Source organism: Chiloscyllium punctatum, chromosome 18, assembly GCF_047496795.1.
Source record: "Chiloscyllium punctatum isolate Juve2018m chromosome 18, sChiPun1.3, whole genome shotgun sequence".
In the NCBI taxonomy this organism is placed as follows: domain Eukaryota; kingdom Metazoa; phylum Chordata; class Chondrichthyes; order Orectolobiformes; family Hemiscylliidae; genus Chiloscyllium; species Chiloscyllium punctatum.
The window spans coordinates 71,499,059-71,516,285 of record NC_092756.1 but is presented as its reverse complement, the minus strand read 5'-3'; the positions used below and the strand labels follow the sequence as shown (position 1 = coordinate 71,516,285).

General features: G+C 38.8%; 1 protein-coding gene across 11 annotated transcripts in view; it reads right to left on the bottom strand.

Annotated features, from left to right (window-relative positions):
* Positions 1–356: 356 nt before the first annotated feature.
* LOC140489186 (putative RNA-binding protein Luc7-like 2) overlaps positions 357–17,227 on the bottom strand; it is a 66,194-nt gene continuing 49,323 nt past the window's right edge. For all 11 annotated transcript variants that reach the window (XM_072588443.1, XM_072588444.1, XM_072588445.1 and 8 more), the window contains 5 exons: positions 16,072–16,248; positions 11,088–11,176; positions 6,288–6,317; positions 3,461–3,673; positions 357–2,537 (listed from right to left, as the gene is read on the bottom strand). In XM_072588443.1, coding sequence (XP_072444544.1) covers positions 2,396–2,537; positions 3,461–3,673; positions 6,288–6,317; positions 11,088–11,176; positions 16,072–16,248 — 651 coding nt within the window. In that variant the 3' untranslated portion in view covers positions 357–2,395. The remainder of the gene's footprint in view (positions 2,538–3,460; positions 3,674–6,287; positions 6,318–11,087; positions 11,177–16,071; positions 16,249–17,227) is intronic.

The window sequence follows — 17,227 nt, the reverse complement described above, 5'->3', positions numbered from 1 at the left end:
AGGATCTGGTGGAGGCTGGTACAATTGTAACATTTAAAAAGGCATTTGGATGGGTATATGAATAGGAAGGGTTTGGAGGGATATAGGCCGGGTGCTGACAGATAAGACTAGATTGGGTTGGGATATCTGGTCGGCATGGACGAGTTGGACCGAAGGGTCTGTTTCCATGCTGTACATCTCTAGGACTCTAACTATTTCAACCTAACAAAAAGCAAAACAAACGCATTTCTGTTACCTATCTTAATTCTGCAAAAGAGTAGCATTAACTATGGAACGAGTGCTGGGCCTCATCAGTGGAATAGAACAACGCAAAAGTGGCCAAAGGTTCCAACAGACTCACCAAGTAAGCAGAGGAAGACAATATCAGGTTGTTTTAATTGCAAAGTAGCAAACAAGTATTCATCACAATTTCATACAACACAGGAAAACTTAAATTGTTTGAAAATCTTATTAAATGGTTTTCAGAAAATTTATTTCAATTGTTTTCAATTAATAATATAAGTATAGACAAGAAGTCATGTAAGGAAAAAATGATAAAAGGGGACTAAATTAAAACCTTGTTATTTGTGTTTTAAATTGTAAACTCAGAAATCTCTGACCAAATGACCATTGAGAACTTAGTAAGTGACGGGGGCAAGCAGTGTAACAGCTAGTAACCAAAGTATCTGATGCAGAAAAATAATGCTACTATGGATACTAAGGAACATCACACTGGACTATGATAGCACAGAAGTCAGTTTCTCAAAGTAAAGCTGACCACTTTTTAAAAAATAAAATCACAGCAATTGTGAGATGACCACAATTGGCTAACAAAAACGAGCAATATAATCATCATGGAATACATTGGTATATTTCAGATCTGAGACGCTCCAGTGCCTGCCACAGACAACACCTTAAAGCTGCCTGGAGTATGCCATGTATGCACAAACATGTGAAAATTCCAGGGTTCTCAACTCCTACAAAACAATACCCATAAGTTGTTTTTAATGTGTGGAAAATTGTTTTCTGTTCCTTGGATAAATAATAAACCATTTGTGTGTGAATAATAAGCACAAATTATTTTACGGGCATGATTTCACTGTCAAAAAATAAAAAGTTTGAGTAAAAATCCAAAATAACAGAGGATGTGTATTGTGTTCCAGAAGTGTGCTGAAGACATGCTAAAGTTTTTTTTTTGAGGATTACATGCACGCAAAGCCAATAAGATGGTGTTTCTGGACACAGTCCTAAAGAGCTACTGAAACCACATTAACTCCAGTTTTGGACCCTTTCTATCTGAACTTCCACTGCAACTGCAAGAATAAAACCTTTTAATTATACTAAAAGATACACATATAGACAAAATACAAACTTGGCAATTTAAGATTCTGGTTTCCAAAAATATCTTGGTGCATGTTCAGATCTATACTTTGGCAAAACTCTTCCCAATCAAATTTGTATTTTATTTATAAATGGAAAGGCAGAGATGGTGAAATGAAGGTGATGAAGGGGGTCAGGTTTATTTGACGCAGTTGCATTTTTCCTCATGAATCCTATTTGGTGACTTAACAAATGGGTAGCAAATTGCTTCCACCATATAAGTTAATTAAAATAAAACCTTTTTTTTCCTCTCCAACCAAACCAAGGGGGCTTTTCTGGCTATAACTGAATACAAAAATCAAGGTTCTGTCAGATTAACATTTAACAAACAATGCCAACTTTGTGGGAAGATGATGCAGAGGGAGAGAGGAGAGTTCCTTCTGGGTGAGAGAAGAGAAACGCCTAGGTTACCTTTGGACTGTTTCTCTTACCTGGACACAAGACATTCTGAAGGATTTTGCTAAATAGTTGCATGACAATTTCATTGTTTTCAACAATGTCAATGACACTTTGACAAGGATAAACATTATGGATTTTAGAGAAATTTCTGAAGTAAAAACTATCACAAGTGCAAGCCAGCACAACTGACAGTAACAAGCAAATAAGAAACTGCTTGCTAACAAAGCAGTAACTCCCCAAGCTACCAGATCCATTGCTTTTTATTTAGGCTTCAGAAAAGAAAATACCATGGGTTGCAGATCCACATTTTTAAAAAATGCAAAACAAATTATTTGATTATTCAAAACAAAAGAGCAACCTTGTGCCAATGGAAGGAGGCACCCTAATGTTTGTGGCATTACAGCACTGGTACATGCACACAGTACATTCCAGGCACCTCCAGTTGCTGCCTTCAAAACCAGTTGGTTAAACTGACAAAACTTCCTGAACATTTTCAACTATCTAATATTTTTTAAGTTATCAGTCATCTAGCTGCTGGAATTTTTTTCTAAGTCCAAAAACAAAACAAGAGCTCCCCTAGTTGAGTTAAACAATCAGAAAGACATTGTCTGCCCCAGTTCCAAAAATGTTTTGTCCGTTAGATTTCTCCTGCTTCGCGTTCCTCAGAGCTGTGTTCTGATTTTCCATTAGCACTCTCGTAGGAACGCTTTTTCTCCCTACGATCCTTCTCCCTTGATTTTTCTCTGTCTCGATCTCTGGATCTGTCTCGGTCTCGTGACCTAGAAAAATGGCTTAATCTTAGCTTAAAACATATTATTAAAGTTAACTTTTACAACCAATTCATGAGACATTAGTCCTACAAGACGCAACTAATGGAATTATCCCAGAATAGTTTTTACTATTCATTAATGTGAAAATTTGGTGAAGAGCTCTGCTTTTCATAATGTTGTTATACCAGTTCTTAATAAGAAACACAGCTGTTAATTGTTTGGAAAAGCTGGAGACAACTCCCAAAACAGTTTCACTATATCCAGGATGCAGCTGATGACCAGTGAAGTGAACCTTGAGATGTTATTCTCATCAATGGATTGCTGAGTTATTCTACACAATCTTGTTGTAGAAGACTATGTCTAACAGTTAGATAAGCAGTACGAAGTTCACTTATTCCGTTGACTGTCTCATTTTAGGATATTAAATTCCAGTAGAATGCCAAATGTACTGAAACAAATTGTGCAGTAATGGAAGGAAAAAAAAGACATCATAGTAGCATTGGGTTACCTGTGCGAGAATAACAGGCTTCGAGAGAATGAATGAATGAGCTGGTCACAAAAACAAAACATAAGTGAACCCAAATAAAGAAATGAAAGTAGAAGCAAGATCAAAGAGTCACTAAAAATGCCATAGTATTATATGAAATGTGGTATAGAGAATCTTTGTTAATTATTAAGACATTTACTAATCTCTTAAATTACTACGGATACCTCTTACATCCACTTCCAAGTCTGAAAGAGTCTGCTTTCATGATGGATCAGCATTTGACATTGTTAAAGAGCTTATTTCTCCTTATAGAAAATGATAAGTTCTTCTGATGTGGTTGTTTAATTGCAACAAACAATATACAAGATGGAAATGTCAGATTTCTACCACATTAATTAATCTCAGACATATTGACAAGGCAATCTATAACATTAAAGGTACATACTTTCTTTTGGAGCTTTTCTCTCTGCTCCGGTCTCTCTCTCGCTCTCTGTCTCTTGAGCTATGCCTGCTGCGGTGGTGACTACGACTCCTGCTTCTACTTCCAGATCGAGACTTGTGTCGGCGACGCCGGTCCCTTGAGCGAGAGCGGGAACGCTTGCGTCGATCATGGGATGCAGACCTGGATCGATGTCGACGACGTTCCCTTGATCTTGATCTGCAAAAAGATTTACCCCCAACCCATAATTAGTCCCTTTACAATCAGGTGTTCTTCAGATAATTCTGAAAAGATGATCAACAGGAACCAGCCAATTCTGCCCTTCTGCCTCATCCACTACAATGCTTATGAACTACATCTTCATCACTATAAAGATGGCTTTCATTTGGCTCGTTAAAAACTTTCTACTAGTGCTTCCATAGTGCTTTTTATTTTGCTAGAGATCCATCGCTACCATGTTTGATAGGGCCCTTGATTGTGTCTGCTCATTCCCTACACTCTTGCTCTTATCCCTTTTCTTTTCAGAACTAAGAGTTCTCAGTGCCCTCATTTTCACTCAATCAGCCTCCATATTCAGTGCAGACCAACTTCTGCCACCCCCAGCGTGATGCCAAACATATCTTCCTGCACCCCCTTTCTCAATGTTCTAAAGGAACTGTTTCCTTCATGATGTATTGGTCTACTATATCACACCCAACACCCGCTATCCTTCCCAAAGCATCTTCCCATGCAGATATAGAGAGATGTAACACCAACACTTAGATTAGATTAGACTTAGATTTAGATTAGACTTACAGTGTGGAAACAGGCCCTTCGGCCCAACAAGTCCACACCGACCCGCCAAAGCGCAGCCCACCCATTCCCCTACATTTACCACTTACCTAACACTACGGGCAATTTAGCATGGCCAATTCACCTGACCCTGCACATCTTTGGACTGTGGGTGGAAACCGGAGCACCCGGAGGAAACCCACGCAGACACGGGGAGAACGTGCAAACTCCACACAGTCAGTCGCCTGAAGCGGGAACTGAACCCGGGTCTCTGACGCTGTGCTAACCACTGTGCCACCGTGCCGCCCACTTAACTCCTTTATTCTCACTGTTCAAGACCCTAAACACACTTTTCCAGTGAAACAACAATTCACATATAATTTTTAGAATGTAATAAACTATTCACAGTTCACAAAGAACCCTCCTCTCTACAGTGCAGGTCAAACACAAATAAACAGACCAATTTGCAGAACACTTCCATTCAGTTTACAAGCAGGATTATTTTACATCTTGCCCGATTCCATTGCACTCTGGCCCCAACCCCCTAAACTGTCCCAGTGAAGTGCAATGTAAGCTCGAGAGACAGCAGACCATCTATTGCTTTGGTACTTTACAACCTTCCAGATTCAACAATGATCTCTAAAATGTCAAATTATGAGTTCTGCTCCTATTTTTAATTTGGTTGTCAGCTATCAGTGATGATTCTGCTATTCCCATTTCAAATTCTCTAAACCACTGTCAGATATACTATAATTGAGAAACAATTTTGAATAATTCCACAAGAATTGAATAAGAAGGGCTCAATAATTTCCTGCACATGGTATTCCAACGATCTTGTGTGCCAGACAGCTGATTTATATTGTAGAATGGAACTGCAATAAAAGAAATAGATTTCCCCCACTCAGTTCCTTTGAAACAGTACACCTGTATAACAAAGCATTTCTTTAAAAACTGATTCATTGGATGAGGGCATCACTGGATAGGCAGCATGCATTGTCCATTCCTAATTGCCCAGAGAGCAGTTAAAGGTGAACCACATCGGCGTGGCCTAGAGTCACACATAGGCCAGACCAGATACAGATGGCAGTTTTCTTCCCTAAAGGAAGGTAGTGAACCAGATGGTGAAATGATTTCATGGTCATCAATAGATTCATAATTCCAGAGTTCTTAAAAATTGAATTCAAATTCCACAGTTTGCCATGGCAGGATTCAAATGCGTGTCTCAGAACGTTATTCAGGTCTCTAGATTAGATGATAAGAATGAACAGGAAATGACATCACCACAAACCCCAGGAACCCCATCCAGGAGAAAAATATAAATAGAAAGCAGGAGACAACAGCTTCGCTTCACTTGGAGGTCGCCACTGATGATGTTACCTAGCCAGGTAATGAAACGTCTGGATATCAAACCTACAGCCTAAACCTCAACCTGAGCTACAAACCTTCATAAACCTTGCGATGATAATAACACTAGACCATCACCTTGCTACAAGTTCTGACTTTCTATCTTGCACTCATAATGACTATAATGCAAGAAACACAAGAGAGGTGCTGGGTCACCACTATCATAGCAGTGCAGCAGGAACAGTTAACGGTTAATCTTAGCTTTCATATCAGGCAGGTATTCTTTTTATGAGCCCTTGGGTAAAAGTTGCTTTATGTCAAGAGCAATTATAATCACCACTGGAATTCTGCTCATTAGCATATATAAAACGTATTGAGGTCAGCATTTTAAAAATTGAGAGAGAATCTAAGCAGAGTTTTGAAACAGTTACTGGTCAGAAGATATTTTGTTGATAGCTATACTAATTGCCTGATTAATTAAAATCAGCAACAAAAAATTAGAATATTACAAATGTTTTTGTGGAACAGTCTCTCAAAGTTGAAATTTTATATTTCTAACTGCATTAAGTGGACTTACCTTCTTGAATGTGGTCAGTTGGAGTGAACCAAATTTACACTTTTGACTGAAACATTTTTACTTCAAGTTCTTTCTTTTCATTGGCAAAGACCCAGAACTATGAATGTAAATATATAAGCTAAAATATTAAAACAAACATACCTTTTACGATCCCTGCTGCGAGATCTGGTCCTACAATATTAAGAGAAAACCATTAACAATCAAGATAAGTGAATCTGGTTGCCGGTGTTTGCGATAATAAAGAGTGTTCTGGCATTCATGTTGCATATGGGAATTTCTCAACTAATATACTCACTTATATGGAAAATACTACTGCTGGAAACTTAATGATGAATTCAGTCATTTCATGGACACATTTTAACAAGTAATAAATGCAAATCTTCCTTCTGACTTGAAGGAGACCATTAACACTTGAAAGGAAATTCAAACCTAGTTATTTACTGAAAGAATTTACCACATGACCTCAAGTTGTAAACAAAAACCTTTGCTGCTTAAGAGTTAAACAAAGTGAGAACTGCTAACACTATATTTTGCAAACATAAGCCAAAAATTGAACACAACACTTGTGACTCTATTTTTGTTTCCACCAAGAGTTCCCTTATTCTTTGCAGAACTTGAGGGTTTCTGTACTCTTCCTGGGACCACACCAAGGTGCGTCACATGCCTCAGGAACTCAATTACAACTTTCCTCAGTGTTCCCATTTTTTTGTTGAGGTGTATAATTTCTTGGGGATCCTTCCAACTGAATTCAGTTAAGTGACTTTCCAACTCTCAAGTATCTTATGATTGCAGATAACCCAAATCAAGCATGGGTCTCACTAGATTCTTGGAGAAAGTGAGAACTGCAGAACGTGGAGATCACAGTTGAAAGATATGGTGCTGGAAAAGCACAGCAGATCAGGCAGCATCCGAGGAGGAGAGTCAACATTTTGGCCATAAGGGGTCAGGGCTGCGCCACACTTTTCAACTCACTAGATTCTTGCTTAGTAATTCCTATTCAGGCAGTGAATTGTGAAATAAGTGAAAGGTTATTGGGTAGGGAGGACTGTGGTGGAATCAGTTCAACTGTAACCTTCATAAATGGTGGGGAACAGACCAAGTGCCTACTTCTGCAGCTTGTTTGCAAGTTTTTAATGGAGACTGATTGAGTTTTTTGAAGAGGTAACAAAGAGGATTGATGAAGGCAGAGCGGTAGATGTGATCTTTATGGACTTCAGTAAGGCGTTTGACAAGGTTCCCCATGGGAGACTGATTAGCAAGGTTAGATCTAATGGAATAAAGGGAGAACTAGCCATTTGGATACAGAACTGGCTCAAAGGTAGAAGACAGAGGGTGGTGGTGAAGGGTTGCTTTTCAGACTGGAGGCCTGTTCCAATGGAGTGCCACAAGGATCGGTGCTGGGCCCTCTACTTTTTGTCATTTACATAAATGAGTTGGATTCGAGCATAAGAGGTACAGTTAGTAAGTTTGCAGATGACACCAAAATTGGAGGTGTAGTGACAGCAAAGAGGATTACCTCAGATTACAACAGGATCTTGACCAGATGGGCCAATGGGCTGAGAAGTGGCAGATGGACTTTAATTCAGATAAATGCGAGGTGCTGCATTTTGGGAAAGCAAATCTTAGCAGGACTTATACACTTAATGGGAAGGTCCTAGGGAGTGTTGCTGAACAAAGAGACCTTGGAATGCAGGTTCATAGCTCCTTGAAAGGAGAGTCGCAGGAAGATAGGATAGTGAAGGCAGTGTTTGGTATGCTTTCTTTTATTGGTCAGAGTATGGAGTACAGGAGTTGGGAAGTCATATTCCGGCTGTACAGGACATTGGTTAGGCCACTGTTGGAAAATTGCGTGCAATTCTGGTCTCCTTCCTATCGGAAAGATGTTGTGAAACTTGAAAGGGTTCAAAAAAGATTTACAAGGATGTTGCCAGGGTTGGAGGATCTGAGCTACAGGGAGAGGCTGAACAGGCTGGGGCTGTTTTCCCTGGAGCGTTGGAGGCTGAAGGGTGACCTTATAGAGGTTTACAAAATTAATGAGGGGCATGGATAGGATAAATAGACAAAGTCTTTTCCCTAGGATGGGGGAGTCCAGAACTAGAGGGCATAGGTTTAGGGTGAGGGGGGAAAGATATAAAATGGACCTAAAAGGCAACATTTTCACGCAGCGAGTGGTACCTGTATGGAATGAGCTGCCAGAGGAAGTGGTGGAGGCTGGTACAATTGCAACATTTAAAAGGCATTTGGATGGGCTGGGTGCTGGCAGGTGGGACTAGATTGGGTTGGAATATCTGGTCGGAATGGACAGGTTGGACTGAAGGGTCGGTTTCCATGCTGTACATCTCTATGAACCTGACTCGGTAAGTGACATGAATGGTAGTAGTCAACCGCACTTTAGGCTTCTGGAAACATACGATTTAGGACCTGCTTCACCCTTCAGAAAGACTGTGGCTGATCTGGTTGTGGTCACAAATCCTCTTCCTGTCCATCTCCTATTAGCCTCAACTCCCTTGATATCAAATATCTAACTCTGCCTTGAAGAAATTCTATGATCCTGCCTCCATTGCTTCCTGGGGAAGAGAATTCCACATGCTATCAACCCTCCGACAGAAAAATGATTTCACCACAACCTCACTGTGCTTGCTGGTTCTCACCTCCTCAACAAGAGGAAGTGCCCACGCCATACCCACCATATCAAGTACCTCAAGATCTTTTCTTGTTTCAATAAGATCACATCTCATTCTTCCAAATAGGAGTAGGATCATTCAGCTCATTGTGTCATCCCGGCCATTCAACGTGATCATGGCTGATCAAACTCCAGTGTCGAATACACAATTCCATAACTGTGTACGCGGTTGGTAATGTGAAGTCCATCAATTGCTATCTTAAACATACTCAAAGAGTGAGCTTCCAGAGCCCTCTCTCCCTTATTTTATATTTCCTTCTCCTTGAAGGAAATAACATTCTGTCTGCCTCACATACCAGTAACCAAGATCCCTCAATACCCCTGAATTCTGCAATCTGTCTTCCTTTAAATAATATACTCTTTTTCTATTCTTCCTGCCAAAATGGAGAAGTTCACATTTCCTCCACGAGACTCAAGATGATACTTTTTCTGCCTATTCACTTGTCTATAACCCTTTGCAAACGCTTTAGCTACTCTTGACAACTTACTTTCCTCTCTACCTTAGTATCATCACCGAATTTAGCTTACATATAAAATGGTACCTTCACTTATTCACATTTATATAAATTGCAAATAGCTGAGGCCCCAATCATGATCCCTGTAGCACTCCACTAGTTATTGCCTGCCAATCCAAAAAAGGCTGTGTTTATCAGATTCTCACCAGGATTTTTTTTAATCTTATATTTACAAATTTCACTCTCACAAATAAATTTTGAAATCTGACATTTTTGCAACAGTCTACGACAAAAAATATGAAGTTAAACATTGGGATTACTACACATTGCACATGTATAAAAATGCTGAATTCAATGCCTCGACTCCCAATAAAAGTATGTAAGTGGTGACAGCATAGTGTTGTCCTTAACTTACTTGTGAAGGAGGGTAACATGTCTGCCAAGATTTCAACTTTCTAAGGTGCGAAGTTTTGCCTATTCTCAGGATGATTGCAAGGAATCTACAGCACTATGAGTAGGGGTATCCTCCCTGTTGTCATAGAGTCATAGAGATGTAAAGCATAGAAACAGACCCTTCGGTCCAATCCGTCCATGCCAACCAGATATCCCAACCCAATCAAATCCCACTTGCCAGCACCCGGCCCATATCTCTCCAAACCCTTCCTATTCATATACCCATCCAAATGCCTCTTAATTGTAATTGTACCAGCCTCCACCACTTCCTCTGGCAGCTCGTTCCATACATGTACCATCCTCTGCGTGAAAAAGTTGTCACTTAGGTCTCTTTTACATCTTTCCTCTTTCACCCTAAACCTATGCCTTCTAGTTCTGGACTCCTGCCCTTAGCCAAATCAGAGTACAACTCATTGCCTTTGAATCCAGCTACATTCAAATTGTCTGTCACGTTCCTGAATTTGCTAATAATTTCTGCTGAAAATCCTTATTAAATACCTTCTGAAGTCAAGTTGGGTGAAATCAATACATGTTCCTAATACACTATACTAGTATCCTCTTCAAACAACGCTCAAGTTGTTTACTTATCCATGACCCACCCTGCATAAATCAATGTCAACTCTAACCAGCAAAGAAAATGTGAACGGAGAGTGAACGAGTCGTAAATAGTAATGCAAGACAGGAATCAAGTCAAAAGGCCACACTCTAAAAGACAGATTAAGAGTAATTTCATCTCTCAGAAGGTTGTGAAGCTGTGCAATTCTTTACCACAGAAGGCTGTTATGACGGGGTCATTCAGTATATTCAAGGCTGAGATAGGTCGATCTTTAACCAGTAAGGGAATCAAGGATTATGGGGAAAAGGCAGAAGAGTGTTTTGGATTATCAGATTAGCCATAATCTCAATGGATGGTGGAGCAGACTCTATAGGCTGAGTGGCCTATTTCTGCTCCTATGTTTTATGATCTTAAAAAAAGGAAGGAGGGGGTGATTCCATCAGGAGCAAAGACCTTATCAGATTTTAAACAGCAGGGAATTAGCAAACATGGGAAGATTTGAAATTAAAAGGATAGTCATAATTATTAGCAAATTAGTGGTACTGGAACATCAGAATCAGACTGGATTGGAAAGTTTATAACCATCCGAGTGAAATAGACAAGAAGATGAATAAACTGATACATGCAAGATCTGATACAGCTATGTTGTTTTTAACCGTAATATAACTAGTGGACTATAATGTCAACAAAGGGGCATTTCAACTTTTATGAAGCAGGTGTAATTAAGCTGCTTTGCACAGAAATAGCCCAGAGTGTTGTGCATCTCCAAAATATGTAAAGAACAAGCCACTAACCTTCTTTTCATTCTTTCCTCCTTTTCTCTCTCCTCTCGCCGTTTCAGACGCTCTTGAGTTCTTTTCTCCTGTTTCTCAGCAACAAGTTTCTTCAGGAAAAAGAAAACAAAATTTCAGGAATAAATGGATTAAATCAAGGATAGGAAGACATGTCAAGGTGCTTAGCCCTTGAATACAACACCACAGATTGTTGAGTAGAAAGCATTGCAGCAAGATTTCAATTAAAAACCGCACTAACTAATGTCATAAACTGAATTCAACACAAGGAAAATAATTGTAATACAAATAGATATTACGGTTATTTGGTGAACCTCAAAAGCTTTGGTTATAGCCAAGTGAGGAAAAGATATTTCTTGATTTCCACGTGCAGATTTTATACTGTATTATGACTCCACTTAAATCATACATTATACTTGCCCAAACAGCAAAAAGAGGCAAAACCTGACAGGTATGGAACCTATTAATCCACTTGTAGCAAAAAGAAACAAAGAGCTTACCAATCAGCAAACATCAACCAACTAAAACTACCAAGGGAACTAACTAAACCTCAAATTTATTTCCACAAAACTTTATACAATCATAGATTGAAAGAAAATACAACTTTTAGCTTTTCATAAAATGTTACATCACAGAAAGAGACCATTAACTTGTTGAGTCAGTGCTGCCTATCGTGAGGTACAACTCATCTAGTGCCATTCCCTGCATATGCTTTCTTTTTAGATAAAAATCTCATTTTCTTTTTAATGAATTGATCGAACCTACCTCTGGCAGTGCATTCTAGAGCTTAAGCGCTCAGCGTGCTAAAGCTTTCCTTCGCGTTTCAATTGCTTCTTTTACTAATTTCCTGAAATCTGGGCTCAAATAGTCCTTTTTTGCAACCACAATTTTGAAATATTTTCTGAAGTAAGGCAATCAAGAAGAGTTTTCTAACAATGGTCTAACCAATGATTACATTGCTTTAATTAATTTGTACAACTCTACAATGGCTGGTTACCTCAGTTGGCGAGATAGCAAAGCAGAGTGATGCAAACAGCATGTGTTGAATTCCTGCACCAGCTGATGCCATGAAGGTCTCTCCTCTTCAAACTCACCTAAGGTGTAGTGACACTCAAGATTAAACTACCATCAGTCAATTCTCTATATTTGGTAGGACTATGGCAATATTATCTTTTCAACTCTATTTATAAAACCTAGGAACCTACTGCACAACCTTCAGCTTGAACGTTTCTGCCTTAACAAAGGATATAACTTGAGTGTCCAGTCTAACACCACACATTTACATGAATAAAAAAGCAATATTTGAAATGATCTAAATTGCTAACTGAATGCTGCCATCTATCTGCAAGGTATATATAACCTAATAGTGAAGATGTAATGTTTCAGTTTATATGGAGCTACAGTTATATGGTCAGACCCCATCACTTGGCTTCTCAATGGCTGCTAACTTGTTGCCGTGAAACATTTTCCAATCTGTCATTTTTCGATCCAAAATGGATATGCATAAAGAAAAGGATGATGCCATAGCACAGATCGCTTAGGAATAATACTTCCACAACCTTCAAGTAGATGACACTTCTTTTACGTATTCTCAGGCTCCTACAATCACAATCAATTATCAATTCATGTCATCAGGTAACTTTCAATTTCCAATAATCTCTTGCGTAGTATCTTATCAGATACATTCTGAAAAACCCTATGAGTAATATTCATAGATCATCCCATATACACCATATTAGTGGACTCTTCGCGAAAGTCCAAATCCAATAACCAAAGGCTGATAAGTTTTGGGGAGGCGATGGCCTAGTGATATTATAATTTGCGAGATGCTGCTCCTTGAACAAAGTTGTATTGCCCTTGCTTTTTTTTCAAAAAGTGTTTTATGACTCAGGTTCCAAAATGTCTGGCTTGATCTATTTGAATGAGCTTTTAAGATTAAAAAAAAACTTGTATAATGAAAGGAGAGTAGCCAGTTCCTCCAGGTCAGCTTTTCTCAGATTTGGTTTGGTTTGGGTTTTAGCAGTCTGGCTGTTCAAAGCAAAGTGTCAGGTTGCTTTGAGGCTGCTGGTCAAAGAAACAGCTACATGGAAGAAGGTGTTCCATGCTGAATCTCTCTGCCATTTCTCTTGAAAGACCTTGTGTTTGATTTTACCTTTTTTGCCAAGGAGGGTTTATGGGGTTTGTTGCAAGTATTTGGAACAACATCATTAAGTTGGGATAATCTTAACATTCCCTACATTCCAGAAAAGCCACATTAGATTGTAAAATGACATGTGAAAGGGAAATCATATTTCAGTAATTTACTGGAATTTGTAAAGGAAATAACATGGGTCATGGATAAAAGTGAACCAGTGGATGTTCTGTACTTGGATTTCTAGAACATTTGATAAAGTGCCATAGAAAAAGTTATTGCAGAAATATAAGCTCATGATATCGCAGTTAACATATTGGTATGGATAGAAGATTGACTGGTTAACAGGAAGCAAAGAGTAGAATGTAAGTTGGGAGTGCATAGTTTTTGTCCTGGATTTAATCTACTTGTGAAGGAGACTGAAATATCTGCTAACATTTCAACTTTTTACATGAGCAATTTTCTGGTTGTCAAGATGTAGCAAGTGACACCCCACAGGAATCAGTGCTGTGGCCCCAACATTCTAAAATTTATATAAATAACTTGGATGAAGAACCAATGTATGGTGGCTAAATGTTTTAATATCAGAGAGGTAGGAAAGCGAGTTGTCAAAAAAAAAAACAGCTCTAAAACAGTAGGCAAAAATCCGGCAAATGAATTCTAATGAGGAAGAATGCTAGAAGATTAAGAAAAAAATGTCTAAATGGTGAGAGCATTTAGGAATTAGGTATTATTAATTATTTATTAGACTAGTTTAGTTTGGGATTATGTTTGGTGTGGGCAGATTGGACCAAAGGGTCTGTTTTCGTGCTGTATGACTCTACAATTTTAAGAATCAGAAGGAACTTAGTGCAAGAATCATAAATGTTTAGCATGCAGGTTCAGTAAGGAGTCAGGAAAGCTAATAATATTCCTCTGTGGGATACAGGCATTGCTGTTCAGCCAACATTTATTGCCTATTCCTAATTGCTCAGAAGGGTCAACCATCTTACTGTGGATCTGGAGTCACATGTAGGCCAGCCCAGATTGTCTTCCCTAAAAGGACATTAGTGCATCAGATGAGTTTTCAGGTCAAATGATACTGGTAACGTGATTTCCAGAACTCACCTTTAATTCCACATTTCTACTGAAATCAAATTTTACCATTTGCTACAGTGCAATTCAAACCAATGCCCTTTTATTAGACTCGCTTCTGAATGAACAGTTCCACAACTTTACTACTATGCCACCCCCTCCCCGATCAGAGGAAAGCATGGGTGAAAATTACTGAGTACACAGTCATAAATTATCTGTAATTTTCAATTTAAAATGTTTTGTCCTCAGGCTGTCTACCTCATATGAAGTGTGTATTACAAACATTATATTACAACTGTATTGAGTGGAACATTCTGTATGGGTAGAAGTTGATTATTATACATTCTGGAATATTCAATTTGAAATGTGTTTGTCATGTTTTATTTTAAATATTATGAATAAAGAATATTTTTATGAAGATGAAATAATTTTTCAATACTCCTTAGTTAGAGGTACTGTAGAGAACTGGAAATTGAAAAGATTGCATCCTTATTTACAGAAAGGATTTAAGGATAAACCCAATACTTTAAATACTACATTCAATTTAGTCAAGTGGTGGGCAAGCTTTTAGAATCGATAATCAAGGACAAAATTAACAGACCCTTAGACAAATGTGGATTAATTAAGGAACTCCAATTAAGGGAAACAGTGTTGTAGAGTCATAGAAATATACGGTAAGGAAACATACCCTTCAATCTAAACTTGTCCATGCCAACCAGATATCCTAAATTAATCTAGTCCCATTTGTCAACATTTGGCCCATATCCCTTAACACCCTTCCCTTTTCATATAACCATCCAAAAGCCTTTTAAAATGTTGTAATTGTACCACCTTCTATCATTTCCTCTGGCAGCTTGTTTCATACATGTACCACATAAACTTGTCCCTTTGGTCCCTTTTTAAGTCTTTCCCCTCACCATAAACTTAAGCCCGCCATTTTTGGACTCCCCCACCCCAGGGAAAATACCTTGTTTATTTATGCTATCCACGCCCCTCATGATTTTAGAAGCCTCTATAAAGTCACCTCTCAATTTCCCACACTCCAGAGAAAACAGCCCCATTCTATCTAGCCTCTCCCTTTAGCTCAAACTCTTCAACCATGGCAACATCCTTATGAATCTTTTCTGAATTCTTTCAAGCTTCACAACATCCTTCCGATAGTTGAGGAGACCAGAATTATATCCAGTATTCCAACTGTGGCATAATCAATGTCCCGTACAGCTGCGACATGACCTCCCAACTCCTGTACTCAATGCACCAATTTACTGAAGGGCTGAGGAAGTAGTAAATACTATGGATTAAACAGCACCTGTAGATGTAATGTATTCATGATTCTAACATCAAATATTATTACACAAAGTAGAAGCTCATGCTGCTGGGAGTGGCATATTATAGGATGTAGGATCAGTTAGCTAACAGGAATTATTAGCGAGTTTTTTTTTTACAACTTATTTCAATGACTTTGATGAAGGGATAAAACATGGTGGATAAATTTGCAGACCTAACTCAAGCATAGGTAGGAAAGTAAGGTGTGAACAAGACATGGGAAGATTGCAAAAGGAATATAGATAGCCAAAGTGAGTGGGCACAAATTTGGCAGAAGAGAGTATAATATGGGAAAATGTAAACATGCCCACTTTACAGGGGAAACAGAAAAGGAGCATATCATTTAGTGCAAAATTCTGAGGGACAGAGGCATCTTGATATCCTGGTATATGAATCTCAGAAGTTAGCATGTTAGTACAGAAAGCTTGCAATTCTCAAAACTTTGCATTTCTTCACCTGTAGTTCTTCCAGTTTCTCTCTAATTTCAATGAATCCCAGGTGAAGTTTGCCACCAAAGTGGTCTGCAAGGCGTCGATCATTATCATGAAGACCCAAGTATGCCGAGCACACCTCACAGACTCGCAGTTTTTGCTGCTGGAAGCTGGAGGCTGGCATGGAATTTCGATAAACCTCCTGAGAAAGGGAACAGAAATAAATCATGTAACATTCTCTACTCAAGATGATTTTCTGATTGTATAAAAGACTGGTCCTGACAGTGGAAAACTGCCTAGTCAGATTTAAATTTTCTTTCGAAGGTGAACACTTTTCGACTTGCTTCTTTCTCAAATTAAAATACTGTTTAAGTAATTTTTCTCTTTAACCATAACTGATCAAGTACGAATATCATCTTGAAAATATAAATTTAACAGATTAAACAAAAATAAAAGAGCTAGAATGAGCCAGGTTAAAATAATTGTAAAATGGCAACCGTGACTTCAATGGCAATGCTGATTGGACACTGCCAAGTCTTCCAACGAATTAACAGGCAAAGTCCTAATAAAAATGAATAAACATGGAAAGTTATAATAGGGAACAGTGATAGTAGACCAATTAAACACATATTTTAGTTGTGTCTTCAAAAATGTGGACACAAATAACATTCCAAAAATGTTGGGAATCAGAGAATCTAGTGAGAGGTCAATTCCTGGGATGGCGGGACTACCTTATACTGAAAGACTGGAGCGACTGGGCTTGTATATCCTTGAGTTTAGAAGACTGAGAGGGCATTTGATTGAGACATATAAGATTATTAAAGGATTGGACACTCTGGAGGCAGGAAACATGTTTCCGCTGATGGGTGAATGCTGATCCAGAGGACACAGCTTAAAAATACGGGGTAGACCATTTAGGACAGAGATGAGGAGAAACTTCTTCACCCAGAGAGTGGTGGCTGTGTGGACTGCTCTGCCCCAGAGGGCAGTGGAGGCCCAGTCTCTGGATTCATTTAAGAAAAATAGTTGGATAGAGCTCTCAAGGATTGTGGAATCAAGGGTTATGGAGATAAGGCAGAAACAGGATACTGATTAAGGATGATCAGCCATGATCATATTGAATGGTGGTGCAGGCTTGAAGGGCAGAATGGCCTACTCCTGCACCTATTGTCTAAAATAGT